General features: G+C 42.9%; 1 protein-coding gene across 6 annotated transcripts in view; it reads right to left on the reverse strand.

Annotated features, from left to right (window-relative positions):
• Window positions 1–26,271, reverse strand: part of ATP6V1C2 (ATPase H+ transporting V1 subunit C2) — a 69,722-nt gene that overhangs the window by 24,907 nt on the left and 18,544 nt on the right. For all 6 annotated transcript variants that reach the window (XM_060186984.1, XM_060186982.1, XM_060186983.1 and 3 more), the window contains exon 4: window positions 7,534–7,619. In XM_060186984.1, coding sequence (XP_060042967.1) covers window positions 7,534–7,619 — 86 coding nt within the window. The remainder of the gene's footprint in view (window positions 1–7,533; window positions 7,620–26,271) is intronic.

Genomic DNA, 26,271 nt, shown 5'->3' on the forward strand with positions numbered 1-26,271 from the left:
GTCTGATAGCACCTGCGTTGTCAGATGTCCTAGTGTACCCTGAGGGTGATGGGGATAGGCCCATGTGCTGGGGACAACAGTCCCTCTAGGCCCTCCTGATGATAGGAACATGGGGGTGCTCTCCAGAAGGAAATCCACCCTTCCCCTACCATGGATATGCTGTCGGGAAATTTGCATCAAATTAGTTTCAAAAGGTCTCTGAGACTGGGAAAATAGCACAGTGGTTATGCAAAAGACTCTCAAGCCAGAGACTTCAAGGTCCCAAGTTCAATCCCCACACCACCATAAACCAGAGCTGAGCAGTGCTCTGGTGTCTAGATAGATAATTAAAATAAAATTAAATAAAAAATTTAAAGGTTTAAGGGCTGCAGAGCCTTTACTGTTCCAACATGTGTCAAAAATGTTCAGGAATTACCCATGAATAAGTTTAGTGTTCTGGATTTTTGTTTGCAAGGGCTGGTATAACAAACAAGGTCTAGAACCTCTAGTCTTGGAAGTTAATGGGGCAGGGGCTGGGCAATGGCTTACCTAGCTAAGCACACACATTACAGTGTACAAGAATGCAGGTTCAAGCTCCTGATCCCCACCTGCCAGTGGGAAACTTCATGAATGATGAAGCAGTGATGTAGGTGTCTTTCTCTCTCTCCCTCTCTATATCCCAATTCCCTCTCAATTTCTCTCTGTCTCTACCCAAAGTAAATGAAAATAAAAGGAGGACTTGGACAGAATATTCACTACAGAAGAGATCCAAAAGGCTGAGAAACACATGAAAAAATGCTCCAAATCTCTGATTGTCAGAGAAATGCAAATAAAGACAACAATGAGATATCACTTCACTCCTGTGAGAATGTCATACATCAGAAAAGGTAACGGCAGCAAATGCTGGAGAGGGTGTGGGGTCAAAGGAACCCTCCTGCACTGCTGGTGGGAATGTCAATTGGTCCAACCTCTGTGGAGAACAGTCTGGAGAACTCTCAGAAGGCTAGAAATGGACCTACCCTATGACCCTGCAATTCCTCTCCTGGGGATATATCCTAAGGAACCCAACACATCCATCCAAAAAGACCTGTGGACACATATGTTCTTGGCAGCACAATTTGTAATAGCCAAAACCTGGAAGCAACCCAGGTGTCCAACAACAGATGAGTGGCTGAGCAAGTTGTGGTATATATACACAATGGAATACTACTCAGCTGTAAAAAATGGTGACTTCACCGTTTTCTGCCGATCTTGGATGGACCTTGAAAAAATCATGTTGAGTGAAATAAGTCAGAAACAGAAGGATGAATATGGGATGATCTCACTCTCAGGCAGAAGTTGAAAAACAAGATTAAAAATGAAAACACAAGTAGAACCTGAAATGGAATTGGCGTATCGCATCAAAGTATAAGACTCTGGGGTGGGTGGGTGGGGAGAATACAGGTCCATGAAGGATGATAAATGACATAGTGGGGGTTGTATTGTTAAATGGGAAACTGGGGAATGTTATGCATGTACAAACTATTGTATTTACTGTTGAATGTAAAACATTAATTCCCTAATAAAGAAAAAAATTAAAATAAAGGGGGTAGGAAAATAGCATAATGTTTACGCAAATGATGTTAATGCCTAAGGCTTCTAAGTCCTAGGTTCACAAGTTCAATCCATAACATCACCATAATACAGAGCTAAACAGTGCTCTGGTAGAAGAAAAAATTAATTAATGAAAAAAAAGTTATGGGGGTGGGAAGTGGCACAGTGAATCAAGGATTGACTTCATTCCCTGGAACTGCATATGCCAGAGTGATACTCTGGTTCTCTTCACCTCTCCTTCCTCTGTCTCTTTCTTTTTTTTTTTTATTTTTTTTTTATTTTATTTAAGAAAGGATTAATTAACAAAACCATAGGGTAGGAGGGGTACAACTCCACACAATTCCCACCGCCCAATCTCCATATCCCACCCCTCCCCCGATAGCTTTCCCATTCTCTATCCCTCTGGGAGCATGGACCCAGGGTCATTGAGGGTTGCAGAAGGTAGAAGGTCTGTCTCTTTCATTAATAAAAAAAATAGCATAAAATAAATAATAAAAAACTAAAAAAAAGAAGTCATGAGAACCCAACTGGCAGGCAGCTTCAAGATAACAAGACACAATGACTGACTAGAATCAAGTATATTTCCTCCCTTTAGAAAGAGGCCATCTCTAGATCTGGAATCACTAGACTGGGGATGGATACTAAGGAATGAAAACATATCAACTTTCTTTCTTTTTTCTTTTCTTTTTTTTAAAATTTTTTGATTAATATTTATTTCCTTTTGTTGCCCTTTTTTATTGTTGTAGTTATTATTGTGGTTGTTACTGATGTCATCGTTGTTGGATAGGACAGAGAGAAATGGAGAGGGGGAGATAGAGAGAGGGAGAGAAAGACAGACACCTGCAGACCTACTTCACTGGCTATGAAGCAACTCCCCTGCAGGTGGGGAGCCGGGGGCTCGAACCGGGATCCTTATGCCGGTCCTTGTGCTTTGTGCTACGTGCGCTTAACCCACTGCACTACAGCCTGACTCCCTCTTTTTCTTTTCTCTTCTTTCTTTCTTTCTTCCTTCCTTTCTTTCTTTCTTTCTTTCTTTCTTTCTTTCTTTCTTTCTTTCTTTCTTTCTTTTTTTTTTTGCCTCCAAGGTTATTGCTGGGCTTAGTGCCAGCACTATGAGTCCACTGCTCCTGAAGGCCATTTTTTTTTCCCATTTTATTGGATAGGACAGGGAAACTGAGAGAGGAGGGGGAGAGACGGAGTTAGACACCTGCAGACCTGCTTCACCACTTGTGAAGAGACCCCTTTCAAGTGAAGAACTGGGATTCTTATGCAGGTCCTTACTCTTTGTAGTATGTGCGCTTAACCCAGTACACCACCGCCCAGCGCCCCCCCCCACCACCATTTTTAACATAAACTCCATTCTTCCTGCCTGAGAGGCCAGGCTTCTGTGTAGCAAACCACTCTACCTTTAATCTGGTCTTATTAGTAGTAGTATTGTTATCATTTAGGGTTTGTTTTGTTTTTGTTTGGTTTTTAGAGACAGAAAAAAGATAGAGAAGTATTGCTGAAATAGCTCAGTTGGGAGAGCGTTAAACTGAAGAAAAGAGAGGGGGGAGAAGTAGGGGGAGAGAGAGAACTGCAGAGAAGCTTCTTCCTTCAATGCTGTGGGAGCTCCAACCTGGGTCACACACACAGCAAAGCAACACATTAGCCAAGTAAGCTATTTTGCTGGGCCTAAATCTGTTCTTCAGTCAAGAGCCCTATGAATAATTTGCTGGGAAATGAAAATCAGTAATCAAATTAATTATTTTATTCACACCAGCAAAAAAAAATCTTACTTTAACAAACAAACAAAAACTTGTAACTTTCTCCACTCTAATAAAAGATTTGTATATTTTGTAAGAGGGAGATAGCATAATGGTTATGCAAAGAGACTCCCATGCTTGAGGTGCCTGAGTTCCAGGTTCAGTCCCCCACACCACCGTAAGTCAGACCTAAGCGGTGGCCTGGTAAAAATAAATAAATAGGGGGCTGGGCAGCAGCGCAGCGGGGTAAGCGCACATGGTGCAAGAATCCTGGCTCGAGTCCCCAGCTTCCCACCTGCAGGGGGGTCACTTCACAAGCAGTGAAGCAGGTCTGCAGGTGTCTATCTTTCTCTCCCCCTCTCTGTCTTCCCCTTCTCTCTCCATTTCTCTCTGTCCTAGCCAACAACAACAACTTTAACAACAATAACAACAAGGGCAACAAAATGGGAAAAAATGGCCTCCAGGAACAATGGATTTGTAGTGCAGGCACTGAGCCCCAGCAATAACCCTGGAGGCAAAAATTAAATTAAAATAAATAGATTAGTTAATTCATTTAATTAAATTAAATGTTAGGGGATGGTGACCAGAGGGCTCTGAATTCCAGTTCCATCAAGACCCAGAGAGAAAAGAAGAAAAAAGAAGGACATTTGTAAGTAGCAATAGGTGTAGATGTGACTTAGAAAGGAAGAGAGGGCAGGACAATAGAAAAAACATACCTAAATATAGATAGGTATAGAAATAATAGTCCACTCATATCTGTGACCTTGGGAGAACTACTACAGTTTCCAATGGAGGGAACGGGGACACAGAACTCTGGTGGTGGGAATACTGTAGAATTATGCCCTAACTGGAAGCAATTACAGAAACCAGACCTTCCACCTTCTGCATCTCACAATGACCTTGGGTCCATACTCCCAGAGGGATTAAAAGTAGGAAAGTTATCAAGGGAGGGGATGGAATATGGAGTTCTGGTGGTGGGAATTGTGTGGAGTTGTACCCCTCTTATCCTATGGTTTTGTCAGTGTTTCCTTTTTATTAATAAAATAATAAAAAGAATTATTCCTTTATTACCTCACAATTTATAAATCTATTTTAAATCACCAATAAAAATGAATAATAACATATAAAGTCAACATAAATTAATAAAATTTGCATTGTTGACTTAACTTTCACCAGTTTGTGAGCAGATGGGAGAAAAAAAAAATGCAAAGCCAATAGTGCTTTCTCATTCTAAGGCGAGGAAAAACTGTTTGAGCAAAGGGACTTCCCAAAGGTGCTCAAGAGAAGAAGACTGGTGAGAGGAATGGGCACTTCCAAGGCTCACAGAGAGCTTAGCCATTAATAGTCATTAACTAAGAGCAGACCACAGGCTATTAGGTACAGAAGTTCAACTTCAACTGCAAACCAAAGGATTCCCATGCCCTAGACACATTAGAGCTGGGAGAGGCTGGGAACACTAGAGAAGGGAAAGAGTTAAATAGTTGCTCTCTGTGTCCTGTGGATATCGTGAGTCAGGTGTATGAAACTGTCACTTGAGAAACCTATCGCATCGTGACCAGATCACTGTAGTACCCCTACCCCCACCCCAGTTAGACTGAGATTCCACTTTCCCAGGGACATGCAGGCGTCACACTGAGCACACACACAGGGCAAACAGCACACAACCTACTCTTTAAACATTTCATTTTTTCCTTTAAACCTGCAATAGAATAAAAGGTGGAGTTAGCAAACCACATGAATAGATAGAGGCAAGTTCAGATTTGGGAGTGTGAACATTTCTTTATGACATTTTTAAACAAACACGCTTTTAAAAAAGAAGCCACTAAATGTTCCCAGGAAGAAAAAATATGAAAACACCTGAGTTAGGCAGTGGCAAACCCAGAAGAGCACATACACTTTGTCATGTCCAAGCACCCAGGTTTAAGAGCCTGGTCCCCACCTGAAGGGAAGGAAGCTTCTTGTGTGGTGAAGCAGTGTTGCAGGTATTTCTTTCTCTCTTTATCTCTCCCTTCTCTCTGAGTTTCTCTCTGTCTATATTAAAAAAGAAAGGAAGAAAGAAAGAGAGAGAAAGAAAGAAGAAAAAAATATTTGTGTATACCTATGTTCATAGCAGCACAATTTGTCATAGCCAAAACCTGGAAGCAACCCAGGTGTCCAACATCAGATGAGTCGCTGAGCAAGTTGTGGTGTATATACACAATGGAATACTATTCAGCTATTAAAAATAGTGATTTCACCATTTTCAGCCCATCTTGGATGGAGCTTGAAGAAATCATGTTAAGTGAAATAAGTCAGAAACAGAAGGATGAATATGGGATGATCTCACTCTCAGGCAGAAGTTGAAAAACAAGATCAGAAAAGAAAACACAAGTAGAACCTGAACTGGAGTTGGTAGAAAACACAAGTAGAACCTGAACTGGAGTTGGTGTCTTGCACCAAAGTAAAAATCTCTGGGGTGGGTAGTAGGGAGAGTACGGGTCCTGGAAAAGGATGACAGAAGACCTAGTGTGGGTTGTATTGTCACGTAGAAAACTAAGAAATGTTATGCATGTACAAACTATTGTATTCACTGTCAAATGTAAAACATTAATGGCCCAGTAAAAGAAAAAAAAAACTGTGACAAATTATGCAAATGTTAAATAAATAACATAATATGTAATATATAAGTAACAATATATATTTCCCATCTATATGCATATCATAGAGACACAGGACATAGAATTGATGATTGTGGTGGATATTTGAATGCCTAATTCTAAAGTTTCCAAAATCAAGTTTTTGTCTTGCACATTTTTTTTTTATAATTTATTTCTTTATTGGGGAATTAATGTTTTACATTCAACAGTAAATACAATAGTTTGTACATGCATAACATTCTCCAGATTGTCTTGCACATTTTTAAATGCACTGTCAAATGATACAGACATAATTTATGAAACAAAATATCATTGGAATCTAAAGATGCATCCTATTACAGCAAGGAAAACAGAAATTCCAACATACCAACATTACAAAGTTTTGGTCAACACTGTCCTTGTGTCTTTGGCACAACTTAAGACAAGTCTGAGCCATTTCTCAGCACATTAAGGCATTCAGGGATAAATCGATTGCATAGAAAGGATGGGATTTTCCCACTGGAGACAGTGGAGGCTAACAGAGAAGAAGTCTGGATCAAACAGTAAGAGTCTGGTTTAGGTCCCACCAAACCCACTTTCACATTGGCTATCACTGAGGAGTTCAGCTCAATAAGAAATGCCAGATGCTGTGGTCTGGGAAGTGGCGCAGTGGATAAAGCATTGGACTCTCAAGCATGAGGTCCTGAGTTCCATCCCCGGCAGCACATGTACCAGAGTAATATCTGGTTCTTTCTGTCTCCTCCTATCTTTCTAATGAATGAGTAAATAAAATATTTTTTAAAAAATGCCAGATGCTTTAGCAGTGAGACAGCAGAGCAGAGCGTGTAGCTTAGCAGTAGAGTACATGCTTTGCATGTACAAGGCTTGATCCTGGCTTCATCCCCCACACCCACAAGAAAAAGAAAGGAAGGGAGGAAGGAACATGAAGAGGAGAGTAAGGAAAAAAAAAAAAAAAAAAGAACTGCATTAGCTAGACTAAAAACTTGCCAAGAGGAAGAAAAGAAGAAGAGAGGGATGAAGGAGGGAGGCAAGAAGGAAGGGAAAAAGGAAAGAAAAATAAATGTGGGTGGTGGGGATACCATACTTTTTATGCAAAGAGACTGTCGTGCCTGAAGAACCAAAGGTCCCAGGTTCTATCCCTGCACTCCAACATAAGTCAGAGCTGAGCAGTACTTTGGAAAGAAGAAAGGAAGGAAGGAGGGAAGGAAGGAAGGAAGGAAGGAAGGAAGGAAGGAAGGAAGGGCTAAAAACTTGCTGAGAAAGTGGAAGGAACAGAAAGGAAAGGAGGAAGAAAGACAGGATGGAGGAAAGGAAGGAGGAAAAAGGGGATGGGGAAAGGTAGAAAGGAAAGAAAGAAATCTGACATTGGGACTAAAACCTTGCCCCGGGGACATGGCTTCAAACAGGTACCACTGCTGAGCTAAAGACCAGTCAGTGTTCAGCTTCTGCCTAACTTGTCAACTCAGAATGTCAGTGTGGCCACCACCACTCCAGCCACCACTGTGTGGCCACACTGAAGGTTCCCAATGGACCAAGATGAGATGAAAAAGCTGTAATAATAAGAACACTCAGTGACCTACCTCCATTGGCCAGGAGGTTCTCCTGAACTTTACCCTTAGCATCTTCCATCACTTCCACCACACTCTGGGCCATTCTTTTTATGAGGCTTTGGAAAAAGAAGATAAAGTTGGTTAGAGCAGGAAATGGCCTCAGAATCCTCTCACAGGCTGCTGGCAGGGAGAAAGGATGGGGTGTCACCCCATGAGGAGAAAACTGGCAATATGTCTGAAGAGACTTAAAATGTTAATAGCCTCTGAACCAGTATTTCCACTTCTGAGAAATTGTATGAAGGAAATAGGACATGCAGAGAAAGCTCTCAGAATAAAAAGAACTTCTTCACAGCACTGTGGCTGACAGTGAAATATTGGAAACCCCTGAAATGTTCCATGATCGGGGATGGTTTAAGTGGATGACGGTATATTCATGTGAGGGATACGGAAAATAAGCTTTACAGGAAATCTCTAATCCTGTGGAGCAAGGTTATATATGATAATGTTACATGGGAGACAAAAAAGACACAAAATTATACAGTTGGCAACAATGTAAAAGTATACGTTCTAATTTACATCTTTTCAATTATAATACAATAATCTATAATTAGAAAACATTGTATCATTTTATTAGAGACTTAACGGTTTACAGTACTGTTGTTGACACATGGGTACTATTTTCCATCTCCCAATGACAGGTATCTATAAAGCACACTCACCCCCAAGTTAGGTGCTATTCCATCATTATTTGCCAGTGTCCAACATCCTCTTCACACCCTGCCTCCCCTTCCTTCCCCAGAGTCCTTTGCTTGGGTGTGATACACCATACCCAGTCTAAGTTTCACTTTGTGTTTTCCTGTCCATCCTTGTTTCTTAAGTTCTAATAACTAGGAGGAAAAAAAATTATCATGTGTCCTTTTTTATTATTGTTTGTTTTTAAAGATTTTTTGCTTATTTATTAATGAGAAAGATAGGAGAGAGAAGAAGAACCAGACATCATTCTGGTACATGTGCTGCCGGGGACTGAACTCAGGACCTCACGCTTGTGCTTCAGAGTCCAATGTTTTATCCAATGCACCACCTCTAGGACCACTGTTTGTTTGTTATCTCTAGGATTTAATTCCAAGGTGACTTTTTTTTTTTGCTTGAAACAGAGAGAGAACACAGCACTAAAAGTTGTTCTAACTGAAATTGGCATGTTGCACCAAAGTAAAAGACTCTGGGGTGGGGGTAGGGTGGGGGAGAATACAGGTCCAAAAAGGATGACAGAGGGCCTAGCGAGGGTTGTATTATATGGAAAACGGGAAAACATTATACATGTACAAACTATTGTATTTACTGCGGAATGTAAAACGTTAATTCCCCAATAAAGAAATAAAAAAAAAAAAGGTACTCATGTTAAAAAAAAACAAAAAACCTTCCTCTAATGAGAGGGGGATTGGGCTCAAACCTGGGTCATGCACATGCTAAAGCAGTACACTATCCAAGTGAGCTATCTTGCCAGCCCTGAAAACTAAAACTTTTTTTAAAGTCTTCAGAAAGCATACAGAGTGCTTCAGAGGAAGGCATGAGAAAGGAAAGGAAGGTATGGGAGCTGGAGGCAGAAAAACTCTAATTTACCATAGCTCTGTCAACTATCAGATACACCATTTTGGTCTAATGTATAGAATCTGTTGGAATTGTGACCCTTTTATATGAACGATGCAAATCATGCTTCTTTTGCAGGATTATTTTTATTTTTTATATTTATTTATTTTCCCTTCCGTTGCCCTTGTTGTTGTTTATTATTGTTGTTGTTATTGTTGTTGTTACTGATGCTGTTGTCGTTAGGACAGAGAGAAATGGGGGGGAGATTGAGAGGGAGAGAGAAAGACAGACACCTGCAGACCTGCTTCACGGCCTGTGAAGCAACTCCCCTGCAGGTGGGGAGCCAGGGGCTCGAACCGGGATCCTTACGCTGGTCCTTGTGCTTTGCGCCACATGTGCTTAACCTGCTGTACTACCGCCCAACTCCCCTTTTGCAGATTATTATAAACATTCCCTTAAGAGCACTAACCCTAGTAGCAAAGAGAAGTCACCCCGGGAGGGCAACCAATGAGAGGTCTAATTGGAAAACAGGTCAACCTGAGATCAGCTTCTAAAAGTGCTGAGTTCTAACCTCTGCCTTTTCTCTAAAGTCTCCTGGGTCTCAGAAGGGAGGCCATATTTGCATGGAGGGTGGATTGGGTCATTGAATTTCCAGGAGAGAACACGGCCTTCTCTTACTGCAGGTGCTAGCCCTGTTGGTCTGTTCAGAGCATAGGAGCCCTGGGACACAGAGTTCCACCCAGAAGACCAGGCAAGAGCACTTATGGAAATAAAAAGAGAGAGAGAGAGAGAGAGAGGAAGAAGAGAGAGGAAGAAGAGAGAGAGAGACAGAGAGGACGAAGAGAGAGAGAGAGAGGAGGAGGAGGAGGAGGAAGGAAACAACTTGATTTCCTATCAGACTAATGATATGTGTTGATGATCAAGACTTAAAAAAAAAGCATGGTAAATCCAGTCAGACAGCTTACTTGAATAGTCTGCTGTTTTGCATTTAAGGAAGATGTGCTCTCTTTCACTCTCTTTCTCTTATAAGACAACACACTACAACATGACACAGTAAAATGCACATTGGCCCAGAAGGCAGAACACTGGTAGAGCTCTGGATTCACAAGCATTAAGTCCTGAGTTGGATCGCTGGCATAACATATGCCAAAATGCTGTTATGGTCTTGCCCATCCCCTCAATCTACTTCAATCTCTTTTGAAATCAAATAACCACTTTTTTAAAATTGCCACCGGGGCTATCATTGAGGCTCAGTGATGGCACTATGAGTCCACTGTTCCTGGTGGATTTTTTTTTTTTTTTTATAGAAACAGAGAAGTTGGGAGTCGGGCAGTAGTGCAGCGGGTTAAGTGCATATAGCACAAAATGCAAGGACCGGTATAAGGATCCTGGTTTGAGCCCTTGGCTCCCCACCTGCAGGGGAGTTGCTTCACAGACAGTGAAGCAGGTCTGCAGGTGTCTTTCTCTCTCCCTCTCTGTCTTCTCCTCTCTCCATTTCTCTCCATCCTATCCAACAACGATGACATCAGTAACAACAACAATAACTACAACAATAAAATAAGGGCAAAAAAAGGGAATAAATAAATAAATAAATTTTTAAAAAGAAAGAGAAGTTGAGATAGGATATATATATATATATATATATATATATATATAGAGAGAGAGAGAGAGAGAGAGAGACCTGCAGCCCTGCTTCATCACTCGTAAAGCTTTCCTTCTGCAGGTGGGGGACCAGGGGCTTAAACCTGGGTCCTTGTGTACTATAATGTGTGCACTTAAGCAGGTGTGCCCACCCTCTGACCCCACCGCCATTTTCCCCCTTTTCTTTCTGTTATATTTGATAGGGCAGAGAGAAATTGAGAAGGGGAGGAGAGAGAAACTGAGAAGGGAGAAAGACAGACACCTACAGTACTGCTCCACCTCTCATGAAGCATCTCTCCCCCCCACACACACACACAGATAGGAAGCAGAGGCTTAAGGCCTGGTCCTCAAGCACAATAATGTGTGAGCCTAGCCCCTAAAATAGTAATTTTAAAAAGGACTTACTTGTAGGGGTAGATAGCACGGCTATACAAAGAAACTTTCATGCCTGGAGCTCCCAGGTCCCAACTTCTATCTCCCATACCACCATAAGCCAGAGCTGAGCAGTGCTCTAGTAAAAAAAAAAATTACTTTATTTATTCCATGAGAGATAAATAGATTGAGAAAGAACATGGGTGTGTGTGTTGGTGGGGGCAGAGAGAGAGAGCCTCAACCATAGCATTTCTCTGGCACATTCAATATTGGGGACCAAAGGCAGGCCCTCCTGTTTTGTAGGTCTGACATTCTAGCCACAGCACCACCTCTCAGGCCACCATTTCCAGACTTGATGTGAATTGAGGTTTTCTTTTGATAAAACCACCTAGTTAGTGAAGTCTACCCACTGCTACACATTCTTGACTCATTGTCACATCTAGTTCTCTGAAACATTCTAGAAAGTATTCTAGATACTATTCCACTTGAGAGATGGGAAGACAGATTCTGAGAGTAATCTGCCTGCCAGCCATCTGGTAAGTAGATCTGTGACTCCAAGACTCAGTCATCAGGTCATACTACTGGCCTTTCTGGGCTTAAAGTTCCACAAATATGTTGGTGTCTCTTAGAATAGTAGTACTGCACCTTTTTGTTTGTTTGTTTGTTTAAACTTTATGATTCATTTAGGATAAAGATAGAGAAATTAAAAGGGAGTGGGGAGGACTCAACACTATTTCCCTGCTTGTGAAGTTTCCTCCTTGCAGGTGGGGACTGGGGTGCTTGAACCTGAGTTCTTGTGCACTATAATGTGTGTGCTCAACCAGGCACAGCACCATCCAGTTCCCTCCCCCCTTTTTTTCCTAACTAAAAGACTTCTCTGCTATGGCTTATGGTAGTGCTGGGGACTGAACCTGGGGCCTTAGAATCTCAGGCATGAGCCTACACCTTAAGCATTCTAATTTGGACACATTATTTACTTTAATCTCCCTCCTCTCACAGCATTAAGCATAGAGTTTGCAGCTGTGCATCAGAAATGCCGCCCTCGGGGGGTGGGGTCTGAATCTACAGATATACCCCTGTAACCTGAGGGCCCCATCTGGCTCTTTGCCCTAGGGTCCTGGGGAATTTCAGCAGGAGGGGGGCAGCGTTGTCAGCTTCCCCTTCCAATCCAGTGAGCTCTCTCCTCTCATCCCCTCCACTGTGAGCCTCTCCTCTGCCTACTCCGGACTCCTATTTAAACACTCTACCTTCTGTGCCCTGCCCCAGCCATCCCATCGCCACACGCAGAGCTTGCTGCACACCACACTATCTGCTGAATGAATAAAGTCTCTCTTGAGCTAAAATAGCACATGTTTCCTTCCTATTAGAGCTAAAACAAACAAACAAAAAAAGCCCACTCATCCTGCTGTTAATGATTCCGTGCTGCTTCTGATTCTAGCCTCTGTGAAGTCTTAAACTCTATACAACAAGCACAGCCGCATACCTGCCCTTAGGCGTGTACACCGCTACGGAACATCTCAGAACTACACGGTCTGACTGAAGCTTAACTGCTGGGAAAATTGCCTAATGCTTATAACAAAAACAACCCTGATTTATCTGTGATCATTAACTACAGACATCATCAGTCAACTGTGTATTACTTGAGTCCAAACATCTTTCTCTGGAAGGAATTTAAGATTCTTTTACATGCTGCTTGATTTTTTCCTCCAAATTATGTATGTATGTATGTATGTATTTATTTATTTATGGCTACAGAGAGAGAAACTGAGAGGGGGTAGGGGTACACAGAGACAGATAAACAGACAGGTACACCTGCAGCACTGTTTCACCATTCATAAAACCTTCCCCCTGTAGTTGGGTACTGGGGACCAGATTCTTGCACACTGTAATGTGTGTACTCAGTCAGGTGTGCCATCACCCAGCCCTCTTTTTTCTTTTGTTTTCTTTTTTTAAAAAACTTATTTCCATGACATATACAGAGAGAGAGAGAACACTGCTCAGTTCTGGCTTATGGTGGTGATGGGGATTGAACCTGGGACCTATGGAGTCTCAGGCATGAAAGACTCTTTGTATAACCATTATGCTATCTCCCCAGTCCTAGCCCTCTTTTTTCTAACTAAACTTTAGTTTGTGGCTGGGGGAGGCAGTACAGTGATAAAGCAAAGACTGTAAAGATAAGGTCCTAAGTTCTATCTTTGGCATCACATAGGTCAGAGTAAATCTCCAGTTCTCTTTCCCTATTGTAATTTTATTTTATTATTTTATTTTATTTTATTATTTTATTTTATTTTATTATTTTATTTTATTTTATTTTTACCAGAGCACTGCTCACTTCTGGCTTATGGCAATGTAGGGGATTGAATCTGGGACTTTGGAGCCTCAAGCAAAAGTGTCTCTTTGCATGACCATTATGCTATCTACCCTTGCCCCCATTAAAACAGTTTTAAAAATATATTTATTGGGTGGTGGAGATAACATAATGGTTATGCAAAGAGACTCTCAGGTCTGAGGATCCAAAGTCTGCGAAGTCTCCGGTTCAACTACCCTGCACTACCATAAGCCATTGCTGAGCAGTATTCTGGTAACAAGGCAAAACACTGTTTTAACAGGTTTAAAACTCTAGCACAGGGAGTCGGGGGTATTGCAGCGGGTTAAGCGCAGGTGGCGCAAAGCGCAAGGACCGGCGGAAGGATCCCAGTTCCAGCCCCGGCTCCCCACCTGCAGGGAAGTCATCTCACAGGCGGTGAAGCAGGTCTGCAGGTGTCTGTCTTTCTCTCCCTCTCTCTGTCTTCCCCTCCTCTCTCCATTTCTCTCTGCCCTATCCAGCAACGACGACATCAGTAACAACAACAACAATAATAACTACAACAATAAAACAACAAGGGCAACAAAAGGGAATAAATAAATAAATATTAATAAAAAACTTTAAAAATTAAAAAAAAATAAAACTCTAGCACATATTTTTGTCACGTTGCTTCTATTAAAAAGTACTAATGGGGAGGCTGGGCAGTAGCGTAGTGGGTTAAGTGTATGCGGTGCAAACTGCAAAAAGTACTGATGGGGGCGCAGAGATAGATAGCATAATGGTTATGAAAAAAGAAACTCATGTTTGAGGCTCCGAAGCCCCAGATTCAGTCTCTTGCACCACCATAAGCCAGAGCTGAGCAGTGCTCTGGAAAAAAAAAAAAAAAAAAAAAAAAAAAAAAAAAAAAATATATATATATATATATATATATATATATATATATATATATACATATGGATTTGGAACAAGGAGACAGCAGACTTTCATGCTTAAGACTCAAAGGTGTCAGGTTCAACCTCTGGCATCACCATAAACCAGAGCTATGTAGTGCTTTGGTTAAAAACAAACAAAAAACAATGAGGGGGGGGGCTAGGGAGAGGATAGGTGGTGGTGCCCTGGTTGAATGCATTCATTATAGTGAACAACGACCCAGGTTCAAGCCCTGGTCCCCATCTACAGGGGAGAAGCTTCATGACAGGTGTCTCTTTCTCTCTTCCTCTATATTCCCCTTTCCTCTAAACTTCTCTGTCTCTATCCAAAACTAAATGAAAATTAAACAGCGAAGAAGTGGCAGGAAATGGCTGAACACTAGCGTACATTACACATACCTTCCATGCATGAAACTCTGGGTCCCGTCCCCAGTACCACACACAGAGCAGCCCTGGGGGCCAGGCACTCAGGGGCTACCCCACCAGCCTTCCCCTTCATCATGTGGGTCCTCAGAGAATGCATCATCTCAGGTTCAAGGGATTGAGTTCAAGTCTGCAACCCGAAATGGATTTTCAGCCTTGCTTGGGTTCTCCAGATCATTCAGACAAAAAGCAGGCTAACCTATTCCGAAACTACCCCCAGCCTGGAGGGGGGGGCGAGGGGGAAGGCTGGCAGCAGGTGATAGGCAGCAGAGGCAGTTTCCTGGGGTATGAAGCAAGAATAGTAAGAGCCTCCAAAGAGCTAAAGCTACAAGCTCCCTGATGCCTAGAGAAAGAACAACCCAGTGACCCCTCCTCCCCCAACTCAAGTCTCTGTCTACACTAGCTACTTCAGTGCCCTGGAGGCTGACTTTTAGGTCTTTGGATAACACCCTACAGTGTGACCTGTCCTCAGTGTCTATCTCCCTCTGCAGCCTTGTGGGAGCCCTAAGGGCTGAGGTCCAGAAGCTTCCACAAAGGTGGAAAGTCTGCTTCCCAGATCACTCCCTCTCCAGGCCTGTTATTCATGAAGCCCTGGTGAGGTGCCACCTGTTCCTTTGTCAGGGAAAACAAGGGAACAGTGCAGTTTCTATTCAATCAGATGTTTAAAAACAAAATGGGGGGGGGGGCAGGGAGTCAGGCAGTGGCGCAGCGGGTTAAGCATACATGGCACAAAGCGTAAGGGCTGGCAAAGGATCCTGGTTCGAGCCCCCGGCTCTCCACCTACAGGGGAGTCGCTTCACAAGTGGTGAAGCAGGTCTGCAGGTGTCTGTCTTTCTCTCCCCCTCTCTGTCTTCCCCTCCTCTCTCCATTTCTCTCTGTCCTATCCAACAACAATGACATCAATAATCAACAATGTTAAACAACAAGGGCAACAAAAGGGGAAATAAATAAATATTAAAAAAAGATGGGGGGCAAAGATGTGGGGAGTTTCTAGAAAGCTTGAGGAAGTCTGGGAGGTTCTAATAGAAATGAAGGGCTCTGGGCTGGGGAGATAGCATAATGATGAGGCATCCTGGCCCCAGGTTCAAGCCCTAGCATCACCATAAACCAGAGCTGAGCAGTGCTCTGGTAAAAATAAAAATAAACAAAGTTCCAGGTTCAATTCCCTGCACTACCATAAGCCAGAGCTGAGCAGTGCTCAGATAAATAAATAAATAAATAAATAAATAAATAAATAAATAAATAAATAGTTAAAATAAAAATTGGCGCTGGGTGGTGGCACACTCAGTTGAGCACACACGTTACTATGTGTAAGAATCAAGGTTCAGGGGCCTGTTGGTGGCACACCTGGTTGAGTGCACATGATACAGTGCACGAGGACCCAGGTTCAAGCCCCCAGTCCCCACCTGCAGGGGAAAAGCTTTGTGAATGGTGAAACAGGTCTGCAGGTATCTTTCTGTCTCTCTCCTCTCTAGCTTCCCTTCTCCTCTCAATTTTTGGCTATCTCTATCCAATAAATAAATAAATATAATTAAAAAGTAAATAATAAAAAAAGAATCAAGGTTCAAATCTCCAATCCCACTAGCAGGAAAGCAGTGTAGCAGGTATCTCCCTTTCACTCTTATATGATGCTGGGGATTGAACTCAAGATCTCAAAGTCCAACACTTTACCCCTCAACCCCGGCACCACCTCTAGTACTACAATCAGAGTTTTAATTATAATAGAATGGTCCTTGCGGGGAGTTGGGCGGTGGCACAACAGGTTAGGCGTATGTGATGCAAAGTGCAAGGACCAGAGAAAGGATCCCGGTTTGAGCCCCTGGCTCCCCACCTACAGAGGAGTTGCTTCACAGGTGGTGTAGCAGGTCTGCAGGTGTCTCTCTTTCTCTCCCCCTCTCTGTCTTTCCCTCCTTTCTCCATTTCTCTCTGTCCTGTCTATCAATAACCACAACAAGGGCAACAAAAGGAAAAATAAATAAATAAATAAATGTATAAAAAAATTAAGGATGGGGGCCAGGTGGAGGCGAACCTGGTTGAGTGTACATGTTACAATGCGCAAGAACCTGAGTTCGAGCCACCAGTCCCCACCTGCAAGGGGAAAGCTTCACAAGCGGTGAAGCAAGTGCTATAGGTGTCTCTCTGTCTCTCACCCTCTCTAGCCCTCCCTTCCCTCTCAATTTCTGGCTGTATCTATCCAATCAATAAATAAAAGATAATAAAAAATTAAGAATGGTTCTTGTGTTCCGCTACCATAAAAAATTCCATTATTGGGAGTCAGGCGGTAGCACAGCAGGTTAAATGCAGGTGGCACAAAGTGCAAGGACCATAGGATCCTGGTTTGAGCCCCCCAGCTCCCCACCTGCAGGGGGAGTCGCTCCACAAGCGGTGAAGCAGGTCTGCAGGTGTCTATCTTTCTCTCCCTCTCTGTCTTCCCCTCCTCTCTCCATTTCTCTCTGTCCTATCCAACAACAACAACAACAATAATAACTACAATGATAAAACAACAAGGGCAACAAAAGGGGATAAATAAATATTTTTTTAAAAATACCATTATTTGGGGGGGGCTGGGTAGTGGCACACCTGGTCAAACGCACATGTTACAATGTGCAAGGACCCAGGTTCAATCCCCAGTCCCCACCTGTAGAGGGAAAGTATCATGAGTGGTGAAGTAGGGCTACAGGTATCTGTTTCTCTATCGCTTCCTTCCCTCTCTATTTCTGGCGGTCTCTATCCAATAAATAAATAAAGATAATTTTTTAAATGCCATTGTTTCAGAATCACGGAAGTGCGACTGTAATAGGATCTGCCCATCCAGAACCACTGAGTGGGTCACAGATGGGAGGAGTTTAGGGACCAAGGACAGGTCAGACCTTGCTACAGGTCACACAGGTCCTTAGTGGCTGACCAAGGAAAAAAACAGATGAGGGTGACACTCCCTAGAAGAAAGGTTAATGTGTACAGCCTTTCTTTGGGGTGTGATAAGAACATTCTGGAACTAGATGATGGAGACCAGTGAATTGTATACATAACAGCAGCTCTTAATTTGAAGCACAAGCCCTTCTCTTGGTTTTAAGGATGGAGACTCTGCTTGGAGAAGAATGTCCCGCACAGATTTGGTGCTTTATGACAGATGTCATCATCTCCTCCAGTTTCAGGCTCTGTTCCCTGTCTTTTCCATCAGTACCATATTTCATGGATACTAACAGCCTGCCCAAGTCTTGCCCGGTGTCTCCGTCCTGGACAGTCTCTCTCTCTCTCTCTCTGGAGTTCCTGCTACAGCTTCCTCTCAGCTTCTGTTGCACCCAAGCCAATTCCTCCCTAAAAATATGCACCTTAGCATATCAGTGGCTCCCCAAGTTGTCTTTTTCTTTCTTCCTTTGTTTAAATTTAATTATACTTGGCAGGACAGAGAGAAATTGAGAGAGGAAGGGGAGATAGAGAGGGAGAGAGACAGCTGTAGACCTGTTTCACTGCCAGTGAAGTTCCCCCCCTGCAGATGGGGACCAGCGGCTCGAATCTGGATCCTAGTGCATTGTAATGTGTGCATTCAACCGGGTGCACAAACACCCAGCCCAGGTTCCTTGAGTTTGAATGCTGAGGTTCAGATTCCTCAGCAGAATCCACAAGGATTGGACCTCCTCTTGTTTCTCCACCTCTCCCCATCACTGCTCTTGCCTTTCTTTCTTTTTTTTTTTTGCTTTTCTTTATTGTTTTTTGCTTTAGACAGAGGCTGAAGAGAGTGAAAGAGACCACGGCACCAAAGCTTTCTTCAATGCAGTGGGGTCAGGGCTCAAACCTGCATCCCACACATGGCAAAGTGGCGCACTATCCCAGTGAGCTATCTTGCCAGCCCACAACCTTGCCTTTCCTCTGCCAGGTCTCCTGACCAGCTGGATACTGCTCACCCTTTACAGCAGCCAATCATCTTCTTCTTGGGGCCAGTCTCCCCCAGCAAATACCATACATTGTTGGACAGCACCCCTAACTCAATACAGCTGCTTCTTTTAGGAAAAAAAATAGATAGATAGACAGACAGACAGACAGAAAGACGTGTAGTGTCCAATGGGTAGTGTTCAATGTCTCCAGAGACACTAGAGATAGTGAGGAAGAGAGAGACAGAGAGATATCTGCAGCACTACTTCACCACTTATGAAGCATTCCCCTGAGGTGGGGACCAGGGGCTTGAACCCTGGTCCTTGTGCATTGAATTATGTACTTAACCAGGTGTCCACCACCCAGCCCCTATAGCTTGTTCTTGAACTCAGCAAAAGCAAACCGAGGGTTGGAAAAATAGTTCATGAAGGAGCTTCTAGGCTGCCATTTCTCCACTTGCAGTTCTCACTCTAACTGAAAAAAAAGTTGACCCAGAGCAGTGAAGTCTGATAGGCAACAATGACAAGAAACAGTGAGTGTGATCCCCAGCATCTCATATGCCAGAATGATGTGTTGCTTCTCTCCCTCATTAATAAGTGAAATATAAACATACATACTATAGATAAATCGCAAGTAATGATATTGAATGGGAAAAAAATCTAAAAGAGGGGGTACACCCAGTCAAGTACACCTATTATTATGTGTGAGGACCCGAGTTCAAGCCCCTTTTCCCACCTGTAGGGGGAAACACTTTCACGAGCAGTGAAGCAGGTCTGTAGGAGTCTGCCTTTCCCTCTCCCTCTCAGTTTTTTTCTGTCCTATCAAATGAAATGGAAGAGAGTGCACGACTAGGGAAATACCATAGTGATTATTCGAAAGACTTTCAGGCCTGAAGCTCCATGGTCCTAGGTTAATCACAAACCAGAGCTGAGTAGTACTCTGGTAGAGAGAGAAAGAAATAGAAAGAGAGAGAGAGAGAGAGGAAACTCTATTATTCCATTTAAATGAAAGTTCTTAGTATTGCAAATAATTTTATATTGTTGAAGAAAAATGTTAGTTAAAGTTTAAGGGCTAATGGACCTACTCATTATCCTGACTCTGGTGAAAATTTCATATATATACATACACTATACAGCTATAGAGCTATAGAAACAGTTCATCAGGTAGAGTACCCGCATTGCCACACATGCGACCCAGGTTCCCCTGAGAAGTGTTATGGCACTGGAAGAAGTTTTGGTGATGTATTGTCTCTCCCTCTCTTCTCTCCCTCTCTCTGTCTCACTCTCTGAATGAACAAGGTGGCCGGGAGCAAGCAGAAGAAGAGCATGCGCAAGGCCCCGGCTCTCCCCCGCCAAGTAAATAAAAAATCATCAGTCAAATCACACACTGGAAGTCTGCCGTTTGTTGCATGTCATTTATGTCTAAATGAAGTCATTAAAATAACACAATGGTTCTGTGAAAGATTTTCTTTCATACATGGGGCTCTGAAGTTCCAGGTTCAATCCCTCCTTCCTACTACCATAATACAAAGCTGTGTAGTGCTCTGGTTAAAAAAAAGGGGGGGAAAGAAGGAAGGAACAGACCTACAGGGGCTGGAAAGAGAGAAAGAAAGAAAGGAAGGAAGGAAGGAAGGAAGGAAGGAAGGAAGGAAGGAAGGGGAAAGACCTTGCCATTTTTGGCCTACATTTTGGACTATCTGCTGCGCTCCCCGCTAGGCCTGAACTGTGGTGTACCTGGTTAAGCACACACATTACTGTGCATAAGGATTTGTGTTTGACACCCCACTTCCAACCTGCAAGGAGGAAGTTGCATGAGCAATGAAGCAGATCTGCTGGTGTCTATCTGTCTCCCTCACCCTTTCCCTCTCCGCTCCCTACCCCCCCCCCCCCAGTTTCTATCTGTCCAAATAACAACAAGAAAAAAGCCACTGGACACCAAGCTCCACTGATAACCCTGGTGGCAATGAGAGAGAGAGAGAGAGGGAGGAAATTGCTCACACTTCACTGGGGGAAGTTTTAGTGTTTAGTGTTTGAGTGTTTAGTGCTTTCTCCTTGCCCCACCTGACAATAGTTGGCTCAGAGCAATGAAACACTGGCAGCAACAACAAGAAAAACAGTTAAGTTGCTCTTTAAACTCTCGAGAATAAGGAAACGCTAAGTGGTAACTGTGTACTTAAAGTGTGAAGAGGGCCATCATGGAGTACTGCCTTGAACCCAATGGGGCTAAGGTCACAGAACACATGCTATGGGTCCCAGGAACTGACTGAGTTCTAAAATGTAAATGCAATGGACTAAATCTAACTACTCCAGAATTATTTTGCAAATTTCACCATGTTGTTTCAGACTGGCTGAGTTTAGGACACGCCACACACAAAGTAGCCAGCTGACTTTGCTCCCTTCCCGGCTGACTGGACTTTTGGTTTCATGGGAGCCACTGGAAGGTAGGACGGCCAGGTCCTGAGTCACTTTAGGAGAAGCAGAGACACAGGGCAGGGCTTGAAGGTTGGGGGAGGGGCTAGCTGTCCTCAGCCAAGGCCTCTCTGCCCAAGGGAGAGATGGAGGCTCAACAGGTAAAGAAGGCCTGAAACTCTTCTGCCCTGTGACTTTGAAGTCACTCAACTCTGCGAATGTCAGTTCTCATACAGGGGCTGGCAAGATAGCTTCCCTGCTTTGCATGTACACTTGACCCAGGCTCAAGCCAGGCAACTCCCATTACAAGAAGGGGAAGCGTGGGTGCTGTGGTGTCTTCCCCCCTCCCATCTCTTTCTCTGTCTTAATCTGTTTGAAAAAAAAGTCAACATAGTGTGGTAAAGAGACCAGTGACAGAAATCAATCAATCAATCAATAAATAAATATTTTCATCTAGGGCTGAGGAGACAGCATAATGGTTATGCAAAAGGCTTTCATGCCTGAGGCTCTAATTTCCCAGTTTCAATATCTAGCACTACCATAAACTACCATAAGCAGTCAGTGCTCTGGTAAAAATATTTATGGGAGTCGGGCGGTAGCGCAGTGGGTTAAGTGCATGTGGCGCAAAGCTCAAGGACCAGCAAAAGGAGCCTGGTTCAAGCCCCCGGCTCCTCACTTGCAGGGGAGTTGATTCACAGGCGGTGAAGCAGGTCTGCAGGTGTCTATCTTTCTCTCCCCCTCTCTGTCTTCCCCTCCTCTCTCCATTTCTCTCTGTCCTATCCAACAACAATGACATCAATAAGAACAACAACAACTGCAACAATAAAACAACAAGGGCAACAAAAGGGAATATTTTTTTTAAAAATCAGCTTAAAAAACAGCTTCAAAGATAAATTAAATAAATAAATGAATAAAAGTGTAAGATTCATTCATTGAAAATAATTATAGGGGGCTGGGCAGTGGGCACCCATCAGAGCACACATATTTCAATACTCAAGGCCTCGGGTTCAAGCCCCATGTCCCCACCTGCAGGGAAAAAGCTTCACAAGTAATGAAGCAGTGCTACAGGTGTCTCTCTTTTTCTCTACCTCCCCCTTCCCTCTTGATTTCTCTCTGTCTCTATCCAATAAATAAATAAATTATATATATATATATTTTAATTAACATCTAGAACATGTGGACAGTGATCTAGGGTCTGGTGAGGGTTTCAGGAAGGAATGGAGAAACGGAAAGTGCCAACCCAGTGCCTGGCACACACTGGCGATCAGTAAGTGACTATTCCAGAGAAGTGACAAACATCAAGTGGCGTGGACCAGAGAACGGAGAACTGTATAAACAGAGGCTCTAGAGAGAAGACATCAAGTGACATCCCTCAACAGAGCTGTGATTCGCAGATGTGGGTGCATGCCAGAGGAGCAACAAAGTACATACAGGGTAAGATATGGATCCAGTAGATACAAAAGCCACTAGTGTTATTGCTTCAAGATGTGCACCAACTGTATATAATGAAAACCAAAGAATGTGCCAAGAAATTACTAGAAAAATCACAAGCATGTTGGTTCACAAAGAAGACTTCAAATCCCCAAAAGGAGAAAACAGCACTTAGGGAGTCGGGTGGTAGTGCAGCGGGTTAAGCGCAGGTGGTACAAAGCGCAAGGACCAACGTAAGGAACCCGGTTCAAGCCCCCGGCTCCCCACCTTCAGGGGAATCTCTTCACAAGCGGTGAAGCAGGTCTGCAGGTGTCTTTCTCTCCCACTCTCCATCTTCCCCTCCTCTCTCTATTTCTCTCTGTCCTATCCAACAATGACGACATTAAGAACAACAATAATAAAAGAAAAAAATAAAATAAAATAAAAAAGAACAACAATAATAACTACAACAATAAAACAAGGGCAACAGAAGGGAATAAATAAATAAATATAAAAAAATAAAAACAGCACTTCATACTCTAACAATAAAACAGCAAACTTATGCCACAACAAGGACAACAAAAATGGCCTCCAGGAGCAGTGGATTTGTAGTATAGGCACCAAGCCCCAGCAATAACCCTGGAGGAAAAACAAACAAAACAAAACAAAACAAAAAAGCAAACAAACAAAAAACCCAGCAAACTTAGAAGTGAAAACCAAAACAAACACAAAACAACAACCAAATACCTTGGGTTTTCCTGAAATTAAAAATAAAACATTTGACACTTGTAGATAGTGGAGAATAAATAGTCATGCAGGTATCATATGTCAAAAGTTATATAATCTCGGGGGGGGACACAGACATTGCTTTAAGCATTACAAAATAAGACAAAAAGTGAATAAAGGAATGGACTAATCATGAAACTCAATGTTTTGCAAGAAACTCAAATAAAGTGGGGGAAAATTAGTATAAATGCAGAAATTAGAAAGTTCAAAGCTGGACTGGGAGATATATCACCCAGTAGAATGCACACTTTACCCTAAGTTAAAGCACCCAGCACCACATGGGAATACCACCACAGACTCAGGAGACACATGGGCCAGTAATGTTAAATGTTCAGCCATGGTATGTCAAGTGTGGTCTGCAGACCACCTGTATCACCTGCTCCACGGGTAGCACCTGCATCACTGAGAAACTAGTAAGAAAAGCAGGTTCCCAGACTCAGCCTAGCTAGAACCGCTCAGTCGGAATCTGCATTTTATCTCTCGGAGAATTCGTTTGTACCATCTAAATGTTAAGGCAACACCATCAAGAGTTCTAGTGTAGCGAGAAATAGAATTCTATAAAAATACAATGCAAGGGTCTGGGGAGATAGCATAATGGTTATGCAAAAGACTCTTGTGCCTTAGACTCCAAGGTCCCAGGTTCAATACTCAGCACCACCATAAGCTAGAGCTGAGCAGTACTCTGCTCTTTCTGCATCTTTCTCTCATTGAAATAAAATTAAAAATCTTTTAAAAAGAAAGAAAATATGTAAAAACAAACAATAGAATGCAAGGTGACCTAAGGTGGCACAATGGATACTGGACTCTCAAGTGTGAGGTCTTGAGTTAGATCCTTGACATCACATGCTGAAGTGGTGCTCTGGTTCTCTTTCCCTCTCCCTCTCTTCCTCATTAACAAACAAATCTAATAATAATAATAATAATGTCACATTATGTAACTTAATATTTTCTGGTAGCTATGGTTAAAAAACAGCAGGGTGGGAGGTCGGGCGGTGGTGCAATAGGTTAAGAGCAAGTGGCGCAAAGCGCAAGGACCAGCGTAAGGATCCCAGTTCGAGCCCCCGGCTCCCCACCTGCAGAGGAGTCGCTTCACAGGCGGTGAAGCCGGTCTGCGGGTGTCTGTCTTTCTCTCCCCCTCTCTGTCTTCCCCTCCTCTCCCCATCTCTCTCTGTCCTATCCAACAACGAACAACGTCAACAATGGTAATAATAATAACCACAACGAGGCTACAACAACAAGGGCAACAAAAGGGGGGAAAAGTGGCCTCCAGGAGCGGTGGATTCATGGTGCAGGCACTGAGCCCAGCAATAACCCTGGAGGAAAAAAACAAAACAAAAACAGCAGGGCGTCAGGCACAGCGGGTTAAGCACATAGGGCATGAAGAGCAAGGACCGACATAAGGATCCCGGTTCGAGCCCCCGGCTCCCCACTTGCAGGGGCACAGGTGGTGAAGCAGGTCTGTAAGTGTCTGTCTTTCCCCCTCTGTCTTCCCCTCCTCTCTTGATCTCTCTCTGTCCTATCCAACAACAGTAATGGCAACAATAATAATGACAACAACAAGGGCAACAAAATGGAAAAAAAATGTCCTCCAGGAGCAGTGGATTTGTAGTGCAGGCACCTGGGCCCCAGCAATAACCCTGGAGGAAAGAAAAAAAAAAGCAGCCTGAGAGGCAGGGCATAGAATTTATATACCTGGGGGCTGGGTGGTAGTGCACCAGGTTAAGTGCACATAGTAAGAAGCGCAAGGATTCAGGTTCTATCCCCCAGCTCCCCACCTTGCAAGGGTTTCATGTCGCAAGCAGTGAAGCAGGTCTGCAGGTGTCTATCTTTCTCTCTACCTCTCTGTCTTTCCCTCCTCTTTCAACTTCTCTCTGTTCTAGCCAACAACAATAGCAACAACAACAATGACAACAACAATGGGGGGGGAAAGATGGCCGCCAGGAGCAGTGGATACATAGGGCAGGCACCGAGCCCCACTGATAACCCTGGAGGCAAAAATAAAATAAAACAAAATAAAATAAAATAAAATAAAATAAAATTTAAATAAGAATTTGCATGTCTGAGACCCCAAATTCAGTTTCAAGCACTACATATGCCAGTGTTGTTCTAATTCTCTCTGAAAATCAATCTTTATAACTTTAAAGTACTCCTTCATCCCTCATACCTTTTTAAGAAAAATAAAACAATGACATTAATTTTAATAATACACTCTATGTAATCCAATATCCAAAATATGATTTCAACATGTAGTGAAGACTAAAATAATAATAATAATAATAATAATAATAATAATAATAATGTATGTGGGGGCTAGAGAAATAGAATAATTGTTATACAAAAAAGCTTTAGGGCCTGAGACTCTGACATCCCAGGTTCAATGCCTGGTACCACCATAAGCCAGAGCTTTGGAGTGCCCTAGTTTGAAAATAGAAATTAAAAAAAAATTGTGTGTGGCACTAAGGCCTTGTACAATCAGGATTCTAAAACTGCAGGCCAACTTTTTTTCTTCCTTTCTTTAGATTTATTTATTTGCTAATGAGAGAGAAGGATAGAGAGAACCAGAGCATCATTCTAGCATATGTGATGCCAGAGGTTGAGTTTAGGATCTCACATTTGAGAGTCCAACTCTTTATCCACTGAGCCATCTCCTTGGCCCCCATCTAGGTCAAATCTCTCTTTTGTTTTCTTTCTTTCTTTTGAATTTCAGAGAGAGATGGGTGAGGGAGAGACACCACAGCACTTCTCCACTATCCATAAATGTATATGTATGTATGTGTGTGGCTTTTTTTTTTTTAGATTGTTTTTCCTTCCTTCCTTCCTTCCTTCCTTCCTTCCTTCCTTCTTTCTTTCTTTCTTTCCTTCTTTCTTTTAAAGATTTTATTTATTTATGAGAAAGATAGGAAGAGAGAGAAAGAACCAGATATCACTCTGGCACATGTGCTGCTGGGGATCGAACTCGAGACTTCATGCTTGAGAGTCCAAAGCTTTATCATTGCGCCACCTCCCAGACCACATCTTTCTCCTCTTTCTTTCT

Source organism: Erinaceus europaeus, chromosome 3, assembly GCF_950295315.1.
Source record: "Erinaceus europaeus chromosome 3, mEriEur2.1, whole genome shotgun sequence".
NCBI classification, from domain to species: domain Eukaryota; kingdom Metazoa; phylum Chordata; class Mammalia; order Eulipotyphla; family Erinaceidae; genus Erinaceus; species Erinaceus europaeus.